The sequence below is a fragment of the Pantherophis guttatus genome, chromosome 1 (genome assembly GCF_059756535.1).
Source record: "Pantherophis guttatus breed Tessera chromosome 1, ASM5975653v1, whole genome shotgun sequence".
NCBI classification, from domain to species: domain Eukaryota; kingdom Metazoa; phylum Chordata; class Lepidosauria; order Squamata; family Colubridae; genus Pantherophis; species Pantherophis guttatus.
This window is the reverse complement of record NC_142063.1, coordinates 77,433,808-77,449,981: the sequence shown is the minus strand read 5'-3', so window position 1 is coordinate 77,449,981 and position 16,174 is coordinate 77,433,808. Positions and strand designations below refer to the sequence as shown.

Below are 16,174 nucleotides of genomic sequence, written 5' to 3'. Positions count from 1 at the left end.
ACCAAGCTGTGCTGTTTTTCCAAATTGTTAAGAAACCAGGAATGGGTGAGTCAATTATTGGATTGATTATTAGTGTGGTGAGAATGGGGAAGGTCTGCTCCATGCACTGGATCTGATTGGTGTCATCTTTAATCCAGATAAACAGGTGATTGGACTAGTGGAAAACCAAAGTGATTGGTACCTGGGGAATCTCTGGAAGAACCATAAACCATGGCCGGCATTGGATCGTGGTTTCAATACAGGTACACTCCACAACAGATATATGTCTATTCAGCTGGGACAATTACTGTATTAACTATTTTTATTTTAAGGCTACGAGTAAGCAGTGAACTGTGCTAGCAAGGCATAATTTGTTTTGTACTATTAAATTTGAAAAAGGAATGCAAGCCAGTCCTTTGGGATAGATGCATAGACAGCCTAGAAGTGAGCTTTGTATCACTTGTTTAAGTAGTCCTCATTTAACAACTACAGTTGGGACTGGCAACTTGGTTGTTAAGTGAAGCAGTCTTGAAGTGAAATCATAGCTATCTTATGATCTTACTTCAGCTTTCCTTTGCTTGACAGACCTGCACAGGTCATAAATGTGTGGATTGGTTGTGAAGCTACTTTTTCATCACCATAACTGTGAACGATCAGACTCTAAATGAGGACCTACCTATAGTTTATCATTCCAGTTGTGTTCTCCATGTACGTCGGGAAAGACTATTGTTGATGCATGATAAACGGGGATTAAGAGCAGTGGTGGAATTCAATTTTTTTTACTACCGGTTCTTCGGGTGTGGTGTGGCTTGATGGGCATGGCTTGGGCATGGCAGGGGAAGGATATTGCAAAATTTCCATTCCCACCCCACTCTAGGGCCAGCCAGAGGTGGTATTTGCCTGTTCTCCAAACTACTTAAAATTTCCACTACCAGTTCTCCTGAACCTGTCAGAACCTGCTGAATAGCACCCCTAATTAAGAGGCAGGAGAAAGAGGAGAATCATTATTCTACCCAGTAATTCTGCCTAAAAATTCTCCCACTGCTAGGACAGTCAGCTGTTGTTGTTTTTTAAACAAAAGCAAGCCTGATAATATTGCCTTAGTAAGTGGGCATGGTGTCAGTGGCATAGAAACATTTTAGTAAACAAATGAACGTTATAACATCGTGATTTGGATAAGTTTGGGGAGCCACAGAGATTGAACAAGTGTTGTGGCCCACCAGCGGCCTGTGCAGATTGTTGCTGATCCCGACGATGAAGAGGCTGGTGTGGTGATGCGCCAGCAGCCTGTGCAGCCGGCGCTTGAGTGGTGCCAGGGGCAGGGATTCAGTCAGGGCCTTCAGAACCTCCAGAGGCTCCTTTAAGTGAAGAGGATGAAGAGGAGGAGCCTCTTCTCAATGCACGGGCACGCAGAGCTGCCAAAAGGCAGGAGTGGTTCCTCAGGAGGAGGTCTCCTCGAGAGTAAGGCTTGGGGCTAATTGGCCACACCCTTAGCCTATTTAAGAAAGAACGCAGCTTGTAACAAGCTGCAGGAAACAACTTTAGTTCGCTAATCATCGTGTTGGGATTTCTCTGCAACCTTGCTTCTGGGCTTTCTGCCAACTCCAGTAAGACTCTGACTATCTTACCTGTGGAATTCTGGCAGGCTGTTAAGAACGCTTCTTAACAGCCTGCATTTGCTAAAACTGCGTTATTTGAGTAAACTAAGTTTTGTTCAGAGTTTGTGTGTGCTGTGTTCTTTGGGATCCGTACCTGGGGCAAAACAGCAATATTATGAAGAACACCTTTCAGGGCTGAATTTTTGTCTCCTCTTCCATAGGGGTGATCTTGTTGCTGCTGGAGCGTTTGCGCCATCTTGGCTGGGAGCAGTTGTGGCGGGTGACAGCCGAGCAAGAGCTCATGAATATGCTGTCCACCTCACTAGCAGATCAGGCGAGTGTTCTTGGGTTTGTGTGTGTGTGTGTGTGTGTGTGTGTGCTTTACTGCCCTTTCAGTTTTAAGTCCACAATGTGCCTTTCATTTCAATTTAGGCAGAGAAAGATTAGATGTTGCCATTTGACAAAAACACTAATTTGTTTCCTTCTGATGTGACTCCACACTTGCTTTTATCCTGGAGCTTTCTCCTCTTCCAGAGTGCCCAGTGTGCCAACTGCAATCTCTCTTCTAGGACATCTTTAACGCGGTGATTAAACAAAAGCCAGCCCTTGTGTACCGGCTCCCTTGCTTCTGGAATGTGCAACTCTCTGACCATACCCGTTCAGAGCAGTGCTACACGGAAGTGTCGGATCTTAAGGTGAGCATCCCTGGCTGAGACTTTGCTGATCTCCTTTTGTAACCTGGGGGAAACCTTGGATTTCTGTCTTGCTGAAACTTTCAGCATTCTGTAGTTTAGGTAAAGGGAGTGCTGGGAAGGCCTGTCTATTGCTGGAGGTGTTAGCCTTGCTCACTTTAGCTTTCTGTCTTCAGGTGATTCATTGGAACTCTCCCAAGAAGCTGCGAGTCAAAAATAAGCATGTGGAATTCTTTCGGAACCTTTATTTGACCTTCTTAGAGTACGATGGCAACTTGTTGCGCAGAGAGCTGTTTGGCTGTGCCAACTTGCCCAGTGGCCAGGTGAGAGGCTTCCCGATCTTCTTCCTCCTCGTTATGTCTGAAATTGGGATTTTTTAAATTCATTTAGCTAATTTAATCTGCATATGAGAAACCATGGAAGAGGAGGAAGTTACCAGGGGGATTACTGGAAGGGACCTATCACACAGGGGTTGCATTAACCTATATTAATCCACCAACAAACATAATGTCTTGATCACTGCTGCCAAGCTAAAAATGAGCAGGGCCTTCTGAATTATTTGGGCAATACCTGAGGGCTGTTTGAAGTTCCTTGGTTGTTCACCTATGCTACAGTCAATAGCATATTAAAGATGCATAGTGATTACATGCAGTGGTGGGTTTTAGATTTTTTTACAGTCGGTTCTGTGGGTGTGGCTTGGTGGGCGTGGCAGGGGAAGGATACTGTAAAATCTCCATTACCTCCCGATCAGCTGGGACTCAGGAGGCAGAGAATAGATGGGGGTGGGGCCAGTCTGGGGTGGTATTTACCGGTTCTCTGAACTACTCAAAATTTCCACTACCGGTTCTCCAGAACTGGTCAGAACCTGCTGAAACCCACCTCTGATTACATATCGTTCTTGACCAACTGTTTTATTTTGAGATCTCATTCTGTGTCTCAAATACACTCCTATATAAATTTTAGCTCCAGCAAGCTTTGGAAGAGCTGGATGAAGACGATCCTTGCTATGATTTTCGGAGGCAAAGCCTTATTCAGCACCGCGTCCATCTCTTCTTCCTGCAATATGAATTTTCAGGGTCAGCTGATGAAATAGATGTAACTCTCATAGCTCAGCTGTCCATGGACAGGTACCAGATGGGGGGAAACAGAAGGGTGTGGAGGCATGCTTCTTTCAGTGATTCCTTTCATTGGTGTAGAACTGGAATTCCATCAGATTGTGGTGCTTTCATTTGGCACTTTGAACTTAAAAGTGAGAAAATTTACTATAATCTTAGCATATGCAAAATATAATAGTATTCAGCTTTTCAAATATTTTTAATAACACAGTTTTATAAGCACTTGTGCTTGCTGAGAATTATTTGGTTAACATGACACACAACCAGTATCCAATAAAGATTAATCCCAAAGGGGAACCACCAAGAGTTGGGAGTCCAATATAATTTTCTTTTGAAAATCATGAGGGAAAGATATGTAAATCTTAAACTAAAATATCCAGACTTTATTGTTTCCTTCCTTCTTTGATAGAATATCATACCTGAGGTAGCATCAGATGACAACTATAGTCCATAAAGTGAAAGTCTTGATAAAAAGATAGATGTAGCCTGTGCCCAGTTGATAGATCATGTGAGAGGCCCACATAGGCCATTTTGTATTTTCATCATGAGGGAAGGCAAGATACGAAATGATTTTGCCTGCAATGTTTACAAGGTTCCTTTTGACCTTTGCATGTGATGGTAGTAAATCCCATTGTCAGAGGACACCCAATTAATATTTTTAGATCATCTATGAGAGTTTAAGGGTAACTATTCTATAACCAGCCATAGTCAGATGTTCAATCTTCATTTTTTCCCTGCCCCACAAGCCTAGTTAAGGGGTGTTACATTGGTTCCCAAGATCAACCAGTTTGGTACTAGGAAAGCATGGTAAACTCTTAGCAGTTAGGAGAGGAATTAATTTGCCCCAATCCTGAATCCTGAGCCGAGTAGAGGGGCTTCAACTATTTGATGTTTCTTTTATCCTCTTTCCTTTGTATTAGATGTGCCCTTCTTGAATTGAGGCATCCTTAAAATACTTTGTTAGGAAATGCTGAGATTTTAGCTTTGCATCCCTTAACTTGAGCCAAAATTGTAAAGTAATCTGTTTTCTGGACAGAATCAATTATGGAAGGCAAATGATTAGACCCAATTAACAAAAGGTCTGCATGAGTCACCAAATGAGTTTAGTGGTGCAAATTGGATGGGGAGAGCATGTTTAAAGAGCATGTTTTGACATTGACACGGAGGCCGCACAAAATCAGTTCCAGACTGATTGTATAAATTTGTGTACCTGTTAAAATCAAAGATAAAATATTATTAATATTAAAACAAGGATATTTCCTACCTACATTTGATTTTTAATTTTGTGTAAATAGTATTTGGTCTTAGGATACAGTGCTGATTGCACTTTTTCAGAATATCACAGAAAAATTGATTGTCTGAACACAAATCCTCGTGCTTGCCGTAATATGAGCATTCCTGAAATACCTATTTCTAAGGTATCTGTTATTTTCATATTCAAATGTAGACAACAGCTGGCATGGTATTGGCGAAGCAGTAGGAAAGGGAGAAAACAAAACTTTAAAAATGGGGCAATGGAACATCACCAAAATTACATTTGGGAACCAAAGAGCATTTAAATTGTATTTTAGAAGGGTTTTGGGGGCCTGGGATGTCTGGGTTCTATAGCTTTTTGTTGACTAATGATAATATGTGATGCTCTCAATTTGTCTTATTGATTTTGCAGGTTGCAGATGCTGGAAGCGATATGTAAACACTGGACAGGCCCCATTAGCCTGGCTTTGTACATGTCTGATGCAGAGGCCCAGCAGTTTCTACGCTATGCTCAAGCATCGGAGGTGCTGAGTAACCGTCAGAATGTTGGCTATCACATTGTATACAAGGAAGGGCAGTTTTACCCAGTCAACTTCTTGCGCAACCTGGCCCTGAAAAATGCACAGACCTCCCACGTTTTTCTGATGGATATCGATTTCCTGCCTATGTACGGCCTCTATGATTATCTCAGGTGTGTCTTATTGAGGTCCAAAGTGGATCAAGGCAACAATATGGTTTTCAACGGAGTCTCCGAAAGATCTAAGAAATTGTGACGTCCCCAGTCTTTTCTTCAGTGTCCCTCCACATAGGTCTTGATTCTCCCCTTTAGCTGGTGTCAAGTTTCTTCATTGTGAAGAATTTGTTGCTTTCTTCATTTCCTCTTTCCACTGATGTTGCAGTTGACTGCAGTTGTTGGCCATGCTGACCCCGGAGGAGTCCATGAGCCTATGTTAGTTTTATTCTAATGTATTCCTTAGGCAAAAAAATATGTCAGTCCTAATACCCTCCAGAGGGTTTGAAATCTTGAAATGTTCTGTTTGCAATTTGTCTCCAGGTCCTCCATCATGCAGCTGGAGCTGCCCCCAAAGAAGGTAGCACTCATAGTGCCTGCATTTGAGACTTTGCATTACCGCCTCAACTTTCCTAAATCCAAAGCGGAGCTGCTCACCATGCTGGACATGGGCTCCCTCTATACTTTCAGGTAAGTGCTGATCAGAAAAGATCCATTTTCAAGAACCAAAGATTGGGTTAAACAATTGCTGGACCATGTTTAGCAACTAAAGGGCAGAACCAGTTTCACAGTTTTCTTCAGTAACTTATGCACCAAGATTTAGCTGGTTATTTGAAATGGATTCATTAATTCAGTCCCTGGCTATGAATATATTTTCTCTTCTCCCTGTTCAATTTATGTTCAGCTCCAGGGGTGGTATTGACTTACATTTGCTACCAGTTCGCAAATGTGAGTGCTTGCGCACGACACCTCTGTTCTGCGCATGCCTAGAGCATCAAAAATGGGATGTGATGGCGGGTGAGCGGAGCCTCCCGCAGCCGCTGCTACTGGTTTGCCCGAACCGGAAAGAACTGGCTGAATACCACCACTGTTCAGCCCTCTCATTTTCTGGCACTATTTCCTTTCAGACTTTTTTTTCCCCATTTCTCATGACCGTTTCCTACTCTGCATTTCTCAGATCATTTAAACCATTTTCTCTTCCCAATTTTTGCCCCTTCTCCCCCCTCCCCACAAATCTCTTTACTACTCTACTTCCATTGCCTTTCTTTCTTTATAGTGAAATAAATCTGCTAATAGCTTGGTTTCCATTGATACTTTAGAGTATGATAATCTGTTTTGGTCTCCCCAGCCCCATTATCTCCCATTTGTTTCCAGGCATAATAAAAATGGCTGGTTTTGTCTGTAATATGTTTTGATATATACCAGGAAAAAAGGCTGCTTCTCCCACACAATCCAATTCATCCTAAATGATTAGGTGGTTAGAATCTTGCTTCTGTGTCCCATTATCATCTGAGGTTTGCTTGGGAAAAAATGTCCATCTTTACTCTCAAATCATTGTGAAACCCAAAAAGAAATCAGAATTCTGCTGAAATTCAATGGGAAAGGTCTGAGCTTTAGCAGCACAATGTCAGTTTCTTTGGTTTGGGGGTAGTAAGTTGAATTGGGAGTTTTCTTCCTAGAATATCTGTGCTCCTACTTTTATTTTTGCAAAGGCACAAGACCTAAGATAAGGCCAGTTTCATTCGGATTGTGGTATTCTCTTACACTCTCTCACATGGGTAGCCTTTCTTTGGAACAGTTTGTATCCTAAAATAAGGAATGTGCCCAAAACATTTTTATTTTGCAGAGCATTTGAATGTTGATTGTACTGAGCTGTCCTAAGACATTAATTGGATTGTCGGGAATTTTTAATTGTTATATATTTATTGTATGGCATTGTAAACCCATTGGAAAGTGAATGCTTAGTAAATAATTGTATAAAAAAATGAACATAATATTTTGTGACAATCCAAGAAGTGTGACTTTTGATAGAGGTAATAAGGAAGTCTGGTTAATCTAAGCTGGTTTTTCAATCTCTTAGTTTTCAGTATAGGAACCAGATTGAAGTATTTTCACTTAGTGTTTCCCCAATGATGTATATTTTTGTGTACAGGTATCACGTGTGGCCCCAGGGCCATGCTCCAACAGATTATGCCAAATGGCGGACAGCCACAGTGCCGTATCAAGTGGAATGGCAACCACAGTTTGAGCCTTACGTTGTAGTAAGGCGTGATTGTCCCCTCTATGACCAGCGGTTTGTAGGCTTTGGCTGGAACAAGGTGTCTCACATCATGGAGCTTGATGCTCAGGTGAGTATGTGAGTGGACAGATGTCCACTATCTGTCCTTTTTGTTGAGGAAGACCAGGGCTAAAGAGAATGGCTTCCTGTCAGCCACTTCCTACCTTTTCACAGGAGTATGAGCTGCTTGTCCTGCCCAACGCCTTCATGATCCATATGCCTCACGCTCCTAGTTTTGACATCTCCAAATTCCGCCAGAGTACTAGCTATCGGAACTGCCTCCAGACTCTGAGGGAAGAATTCCATCAGGACCTGTCCCGCAAGTATGGTGCGGCGGCACTAAAATACCTCACTGCAGAGAGAAGTTTATGAATGGCAACCAGAATACCAAAGGATCGTGTGACCTGCAAATGGACGAGGCTCAAGACTTTTTGGAGAGAAACTCATCAGAAGCCCAGTCCTCCTAGCTATGGTGACCTAATGGTACGGCCATGCCTAGATTGTGAATGGAATTTTAGCCACAGCTGTCGTTCGGGGCTATATTTTGTGGCAAATTCTATTCTCAGATTAACTAGGCAAATTACATTTGTATGCATCTTCCTTTTTTTTACAGATTGTTCCCAGATTAAGAGGAAGTCAGAGGAAAAGAGAGGGAAAATGTGTGGCTTAAGTGCTCCCCCTTTCTCACATGCACTGTTTTAAATCAGTGCTTGTGTTCACCGACATTCAATGATGGAAAGGAACACTTTTGTTCATAATTGTAGCATTTTTTTTCTCTTTCTGTTTATGAAATAGCAAGGGCTGCCATTACTGTTTTCTAGTGTCTTCTCTTTGCCCGTTGTTCTCTAGCCTTTGTTCTTAACATATTTTATAAGAGAAGCGGCTCTAATGGCTCAAATCAGAGCTGAAAGGGGCTGCCCTGTTCAGTGCAGGAGTCCAAATTAAACAGACAGATGGTTATTTAGTCTTCAATTGAATGGATCCATGAAGGGAAGTCCACCAGATTTCTGAGTAGTATAATTGATTTGGACTGTCAAGTGACCTTCGGAAGCAATCTACTTCTAAAACCTGTTGTTGGGTAACACAAGTTAGGAGAGGGTGCTGTCCTGCTCTTTGATTTTCCTCTGGGTTTTTTTTTTTTTCTTTTTTATATGTTCAGTTGGCCGCTATGAAAATTGAATGGGGAACCTAGGTAAACTTCTGATGATATTACCTAGTTTGGATAATGAAACATCTGCAAGAAAACAATCAAGCTCAGAGAGCACCAAGGACCCCTCAGATCTCATTTCTAGCCTCATCCCCTTTCTCGTTTTGGCATTTCCCTGAAAATCAAATTTGAAGCAAGACAATTCATTTAATGTTAATGTTGATCTTTTTTCTTTTCCTACCTGCCTCTGAATATTTCTCAGCATTTGCAAGAGAAACTACCCTGTGTTTCTTACTTATCTGTTTAGTTATAGCCATATTGATTGAAGAGCTTTTTGTGCTTAACCGTATTCTAAAACAAGAACCTTATGTCACGCGGGGAAAAAGATTAAATGAAAGAAATCCATACTACATATTTAGCTGAGAATATATGGCATAAAGTAATGCTTTATGCCATATACAGTGATGCTTAAAAAATTCTAAAAAACTCTTTTGAATTTTCAATAGTTCTGTGTAAATAGGAGCTAAAATATTATCTGTTCTCCACCCAACTCCTAACACACAATAAAAAGAACCCAATTAAACAAATGAGTCAAAATATAGTACAGATTCATTGATTTATTGCGCAAAGTGACCCAAAGGTACATATTTATATGTGACAAATGACTGTGAAAGTTTGCTTTCAGTAGCTATCATGCCAGCCACCCAAACCTGGGTAGCAGTAGCTGTAACTAAACATTTTCAACAACTATTGATCTGTACTACACACTGTACTGGTGGAAATTTAGCCCACTCCTTATGAAACAGGTTTAATTTAAGGTTGTTGGCAGGTTTCCTTGCACAAGTTGCCTATTTTGGATCCCTTCTACAACGTTGTTTTTGTTTTTTTTTGTAAAGTTTTTTTTCTACACGTTTTTATGTGATTGAAATCAGGACTTTGACTTGCCTTTCCAAACATTTTTATGTCTCGGGTCATCATCTTGCTGCATGATCCACGTTCTCTTGAGCTTCAGTTCCAGGACATTTTTCTGTATAATTTGGTGGCATAATTCAGAATTATAGTTCCATCAGCGATGGCAAATCATCCTGGCCTAGAGGCCCAAACCTGATACCAGCACTGCATTTCACAAATGGGTTAAAATCCTTATGCTGAAATGCAGCATTTGCTTTTTGCCAAATGCTTTTCATACAAGCTAAAATGTTTCTGTTTTGATCTCATCCATCCACACAACATTTTTCCAGTAGACTTTGACTTATCTGTGTATTCTTTCACAGACTGTAGAGGCAGCAATTGTTTTTATTTTCTTTTTGAGAGTAGTGGCTTTCTCCTTACGACGTTGCCATACATACCACTGTTATCCACTATTCTGCCATGCTAGTCATCAATGCAAGAAAGGCCTCTTGGTTCCTTAAGTGTTTCCTGGGGACTCTTTGAGACTTCCTGGAATATTTCACACCTTGCTCTTGGGATGATGCTTGGTCAACAACTCCTGGGGAGGGTAACAATAGTTGCCTCCATATGATCTGCCCAATAGTGGACTGATGAAATACAAAGTCTTTGGAAATAGTTTTGTGATTTTTTCCCAGTCTGATGAGCATCAACAACTGTTTTTCGAAAGCCTTCAGAAATCTTTTGTTTGAGCCCTGACACACTTCTACACCCCTGTGCTGTGAAGATTGTAGAATTGTTTTTTAAAATAAGGTAGAACTTCCCATGCTCACACCAAATTATCATTACATTGATTTAACCACCTGACTCTATTTGTCTCTTCAAATAAACTGATCATCCTAGAGCAGGTAGGTCAAACTGGCAGGCCACGCCTACCCCATCTCTGCTAGGGGGGAAAATGTCACGATACGTCACATGACGGCAACATGACACCGCGGGTTTGACACCCGTGTCCTAGTTTCATATACTTTTGCCACACACACAAATATGTAGATTTGGATCATTTTTCTCAATGTATTAATGAGCAAATATTTTCAACTCATTTCTTAATTGTGTTCTTATCTAGTTTTAGGAAGTGTGCAGGATGATCTAGAAGACATTTTAGATCATGTTTATGCAGAAATACTGAGAATTCAAGATTTCATGAACTTTTAAGCACCACTGTAGTACAGGTAGTCCTCGACTTAGAACAGTTTGCTTTGTGGCCGTTTGAAGTTACAAAGGCACTGAAAAAAGCAACATGACCATTTTTTTATACTTATGACCGTTGCAGCATCCCTGTGGTCACATGATCAAAATTCAGACACCTGACAACTGGCTCATATTTACGACAGTTGCAGTGTCCTGAGGTTATGTGATCCGCTTTTGTGACCTTCTGACAAACAATACGGAAGCCAGATTCACTTAACTGGAGTAGTTACTAATTTAACTACCGCAGCGATTCACTCATCAAATGTGGGGGAAAAAATCATAAAATAGAGCAAAACTCACGTAACAAATTTTTCACTTAGCAACATACATTTGGGGCTCAATTGTTGTTAAGTTGAGGCCTACCTGTACTGAGTTTTTGAATTAGGCTCGGCTAAGCAAATGCTTTTGAAAAATTTAAGAAGGTATTTTTGAAGTAAAATTTCCTTTCCGTTGCCTCTTTTCATTGTTCCGCCATCTAAAAGTGGTGATTGTGCCGTTATGTCACACAGAAGCTTCTGACTTCTGCACTCACGAAATCACCTTAGTGCAGCTTAATTTACTGCTCAACACTGCCAAGCAAACTCTTTCCTCTCCATGGAGGAAGGTGAAGTTCATCCAAGGCCCTTCATATTTCCCATCCCTAAATTACAACAGAGTCCCCTGCCCTAGCGATGGAGCTAGAGTTTCAATTTGTAGGCAGCTGAATCTTTGCAGTCTTGGAAGTCTTTTCCTGCACACTGTCATTTGTATAGATGCCTAGGGAATCTGATCAAAAAATCAGATTCAAAAATCAAAGAACACCCGTTCTTTGATTGGAAAAACCTAGAGTTCCAAGATGGTAAACATTTGGCTTGCAGTACTTCGGATGTTATTAAAAAGAAGCGATTTGGAACGTGTGTGAGCACGAAAGCATCTTCCACTCATTAAAGCAGCATTGTCTTCAGGATCATGTAACTGCAGAAGTCTCCTGGAAACGGAAATAGCTATTTTATTGAGTCACAGACAGTGTATTTGTACTGCTGTGTATTCTGAAGCACATCTTCTGAATCAGATCCAAGGATTGCACAACCCTTATAACAACGTGCTTTTAATGAATGCTATACTGGATTGTGTGTTGGGAGCAGCTTCAACCTAGCACTTGTTCATAGTTATGAAACACTGGATTACAAGGAGTTGGTTCTTCAGTTACTATTTATATAATTTAAACTGATTTCTCACTACATGTAAATTGTGCTTCTTGAATTTTCTAACAGTTCCTTTTTATCTTTGTGTTCTGGAGAATCTCCGGTACTTTCTGCTGCTAGGCTGTTTCTTCTGATTTTTCTGGTATTAAACTGGAATGTAAAAGTGATGGGACTGAAATGTTCCATCCTAATTTAAGGTGGAGTCATATAAATATTGATCCTAGTCCAAGTTGAAAATATAGAGAACTGGTTGTATTTCTTGCCTTTTTTTAAAAAAATAAATAAATAAAGTTTTTAGAAATTACTTTTCAAGCCTCTGGTTGGAATTGTGTGATTATTTCTTGCTAAAGAAACCCTAAACTAAATGATGCCTGAAACAACAAATAGTAAAATTATTTTCTTGAGGAAAAACTGGTAGCTTTTGCTGCACAAAGAGCTCTGGGTATTAAGTTATCCTTGTTCAGTTTTCCTACTTCATTAATGCATTAGTGCTAAATCTAAGGCAAGACAGAATGGAATTAAAAAATATGAAGTATTGAATTATAATTGGGAAACTGGTGATCCTTCATTTGCCCACATTACACTCAGGGGTGGGTTCTACTTACCTTTACTACCGTTTTGCAACGGGGCTACGCGCACGCGCATCACTCGTGCACTCTTCTGCACAAGTGCAGAAGCGTTTTCATGACATCAGGGTCAGTGGGCGGGGCCTCCTGCCGGTTTTACTACCGGTTCTATAGAACCGGCGCAAACCGGGGGCAACCCACCACTGATTACACTGCTGGCCAGGGCTGATGGCAAGTAGAAATTTATCCTCATCTGTGGCATCATAAATTGCCTGTTCTTGAACTAGTGAGAGTAGCTGGAAAGAGAAAATCACAGGTTAGGAAGGCATGGAAAATTCTGTCTCCAAGATGATGCTATTCCCAGAATGTTGCCTCATACTACAGGCAATAACAACCACCTGATTGCTATCAGCCCATTGCCCAATCTTCAGAATGGCAGGTACTTCTGATGTGTAATGTGTATAAAAAATATGGGGAGCTGAGCCGCCAAATTTTTGTCCTTTTGTACATTTCCCCCCCAAAAGCCATTTTGGGTTGTTGTTTAATTTGGGATAAAACAAAAACAAAACATCCACTCCCAATGCAACACTTGTTTTGGCAAGGAAATAGAGATGCAGAAAACAAAGCTTTTACTTATGGTGTCCTTTAAAGTTGTTCATCACTCATTCTTCTGCTGAAGGGCTATGATTTTTTCCCCCAAAATTTTGTAACAGCTTAGAGAGGAAAACATGAATTATATATCTGAGTGGTTATAATAAAACAAAATTAGCATAGCAGGCATGTAAGATTTGTGAACAAGAAAATAGGCCTGGCGGGGGGAGTCTCCAATTAGTTGGAAAGATAAAAATAAACACTGCAGAAACAGTACTATAACTAAATCAGTTTTTTTTTCACATGTGCTTTATAAGTATGTAGTAAAGTAAAAAGGGATTTGGAAAAAGGAGCTAAGTTGAGAAGAGAGCCAAAAATATTATAGTCAGATCACAACAGTAAAGCTAACAAGGATTAGGTTCCCTAATCAAAGGGAATTCAAGAAGGGATAGAGGCAATCTCTCTTCTATTTGAAAAATAGAAAACCAGCTTTAGTGTTGGTAAATGAGTTGTGCATACGTACAGGCTAAAAGTCTACTGTACAAACTCTCTGTCCAACTCTCAAGACAAATAGCCTTCTATCTACCTAGCTCCTAAAACTCAATTGATGATCTATCATGAAAGTATACAAACTGGACCTGTGCAGTTTAAACATGATTTGAAAGAAACACTTTGCACCTCATAATAGTGTAAGACCTCTTTGCCATTCATTAAAGCAATTTTGTTTTGGTTTCCATTGCAAGTTTAAAATTAAGGTGCCACTGCTTTAAGAATCACAATAACTGTAATGGACTTCTTAAATAGCTGCATCCTTTTTGCAGGCTCAGTGGAAGTGCCCATTAAAAAAATCATGTTCACTTTGACAAGCCATCTTTAAAACCTGTTTCTCCTAATTCATGACTGTTAGCAAGGGTATAAGCTCTCTTCCCATGACAAACAAAACTTGAGACAATAGATTTTATTGTTTTATTTAGTAAAATGTTAAATAAATACAAATTGATCATTTATTCTGCACCCTCTTTTTCTTCCCGGTTTTAATAGACTAAAATCTAGACATGACGTTACCAAACCCACAAGGGAGTGGAAGGCTACAGAAAGAAGGCAGCAAAGAGACTGAAAAATTACTATGAGCACCAGGCTATTTCTTTTTTATTTTAATCCAAAAAAAAAAAAAAAAAGCAAAACCAAAACCCTTAGCTAAACCAAGTAATGTATCTGTATACCATTCACAAGGCAACCATCTGTGAAACAGGTTGCACTCAATTCACTTAAAGTCTTACAAATGATATAAGGACTGGGCTGCAGAGGCAATACAAGTATAGTTGAGTTTAGTTGGAACGTACATTGCAAAAGGAATGGGCATTATGGTATGAAGCAGCCAACTGCTGGCTGCATGAGACTGTGCGTTCCTACATGTGATTCCAAAGATGGATATACAAGGTTGGAGACTTACTACTGGAAAAGCAAAAATGGAATTTTCTGTGAGGTCAGTCACTTTTTATCACACATTAGCTACTGCAAGGAGTCCTGTTCCAATTATCAGAAAGTATTGTTATAAACAATTGAACCAGATCTTAAAAATAAAGATGACACAAGTGATTCATAGGGAAGTCAGCAGGAATATCTCTAGCTGCAAAACTGAGTAAATTACAAAATATGATATAAATCAGTATAACATTAAATACATCATGTGTACTTGACAAGGAAGCCTAAATAGACTAGCATTTATTAATTCCCTTTTTTAAAAAAACTAAACCAAGAGTTTCCTACTTAAATACCGAAATTTCAGTCCTGGCTTAATTCCTGTTGGCCTTATATTCGTAATACAAATTAGCACGAATGGGATTTTTCCTTGGTGTTTTGAGGGATACAATCATGAAGGGAATATCTTGTTCCCCAAGACCTACCTTTATGCCACAACAAGAGTAGAACAGTTAACAGAAAAGTTTGGTGTACTCCTTACTGAAGTAGAAGATTCTCAGAACAAGACTCTTCACAGTGATCCAGTTATCATGTTCCTGACATCAAGGCTGATATGTAAATACACAGCTACAAAGTACAAAAATCACTGAGATATTGGAGAAGGGAAACAAAGTTAAAAACTCAGCAACCATTTCCAAAGAGCAGTCTTTCATTATCTAAAGAATATAGACAGCAGATGTAACACCCCAATCATTGCTTTTATCACCTTCAATATGTAGAGGGAAATTTGCAAAGGAAAGACTCCTTTGTGATTTTAAATCAGGGTTCTAAATTGCATTTATGGGTAAGAGGATCATCTCAGCAGTCTTCTACACAGAGAATGGTGAAAAGGATTACAGAAGAGAGACAAAGCTAACATGCTTATCACTGCTTCCTCCAAAGTGTTTAAAGAAAGTTTTGCAAATATTTGAAAAGAGTTATTTAGGTGTTCTATGTGGATTAGAACTGACTCCTTAGCAAGGTTCATACTTCAGGCTAAACCAAATCCTGCTGAGTAAATCATAATGTCTGATTTGTTTACAGTATGCCAAAGTCACAACCGTTCATTTTAAAGATCATGTACTTTACAAAGGAGACCTTAGATAAACTGAGGTAGAATAAGTGTTGGGAGACAGGGAGATATTTAATGCTAAATAAATAGCTACTTATTTCAGTCATGATTTTTAAAAATGGAAGAGCTGTGTAGAGCTACCCTAAAAATGGCAAGACATAAGACAACAGCTAGTTATTATCCATTCTTAGATATGCAATACATTTATCAATATTTGAGGAACATTACAAAACCTTATGGTCTCTCATGATCATGTGTTAATGGGAAGACACATTGGGAAAGAATTAGGCCACCCTAGTTCACCTATATCACATTGGTAGAGCCTAGGAATTTAGCATAACTTCATGTTTTACACATCACTGCCTAAATCAGTTGGAGATGGAGGAGGGAATCAAGCCCCTGTTTATGAGGCATATGTGTTTTTTCTGAACCAAATCCACTTGTGGGACCTTCTTGCTTTCACTCATTGTCAGAGTTGAGCTGCTTGGGGGTGGGTGGGTGGAGGAAATAAACAACAATAATGAGGAACATAATTTGTAATCCTAGGATTTGTAGCAGGGGTCATACATTAACTATATATTGCAATT

At 39.9% G+C, this 16,174-nt stretch overlaps 1 protein-coding gene across 5 annotated transcripts in view; it reads left to right on the top strand.

The window, feature by feature from the left end:
• The window catches only part of LARGE2 (LARGE xylosyl- and glucuronyltransferase 2), a 44,366-nt gene extending 32,157 nt beyond the window's left edge, over positions 1 to 12,209 (top strand). For 4 of the 5 annotated variants that reach the window (XM_034417436.3, XM_087876598.1, XM_087876605.1 and 1 more), the window contains 9 exons: positions 138 to 242; positions 1,799 to 1,911; positions 2,147 to 2,272; positions 2,446 to 2,592; positions 3,233 to 3,396; positions 5,051 to 5,329; positions 5,693 to 5,839; positions 7,302 to 7,497; positions 7,602 to 12,209. In XM_034417436.3, the coding sequence (XP_034273327.1) occupies positions 138 to 242; positions 1,799 to 1,911; positions 2,147 to 2,272; positions 2,446 to 2,592; positions 3,233 to 3,396; positions 5,051 to 5,329; positions 5,693 to 5,839; positions 7,302 to 7,497; positions 7,602 to 7,799 (1,475 nt within the window). In that variant the 3' untranslated portion in view covers positions 7,800 to 12,209. The remainder of the gene's footprint in view (positions 1 to 137; positions 243 to 1,798; positions 1,912 to 2,146; positions 2,273 to 2,445; positions 2,593 to 3,232; positions 3,397 to 5,050; positions 5,330 to 5,692; positions 5,840 to 7,301; positions 7,498 to 7,601) is intronic. The other variant, XR_004591379.3, reaches the window with a different exon arrangement.
• Positions 12,210 to 16,174: the final 3,965 nt, after the last annotated feature.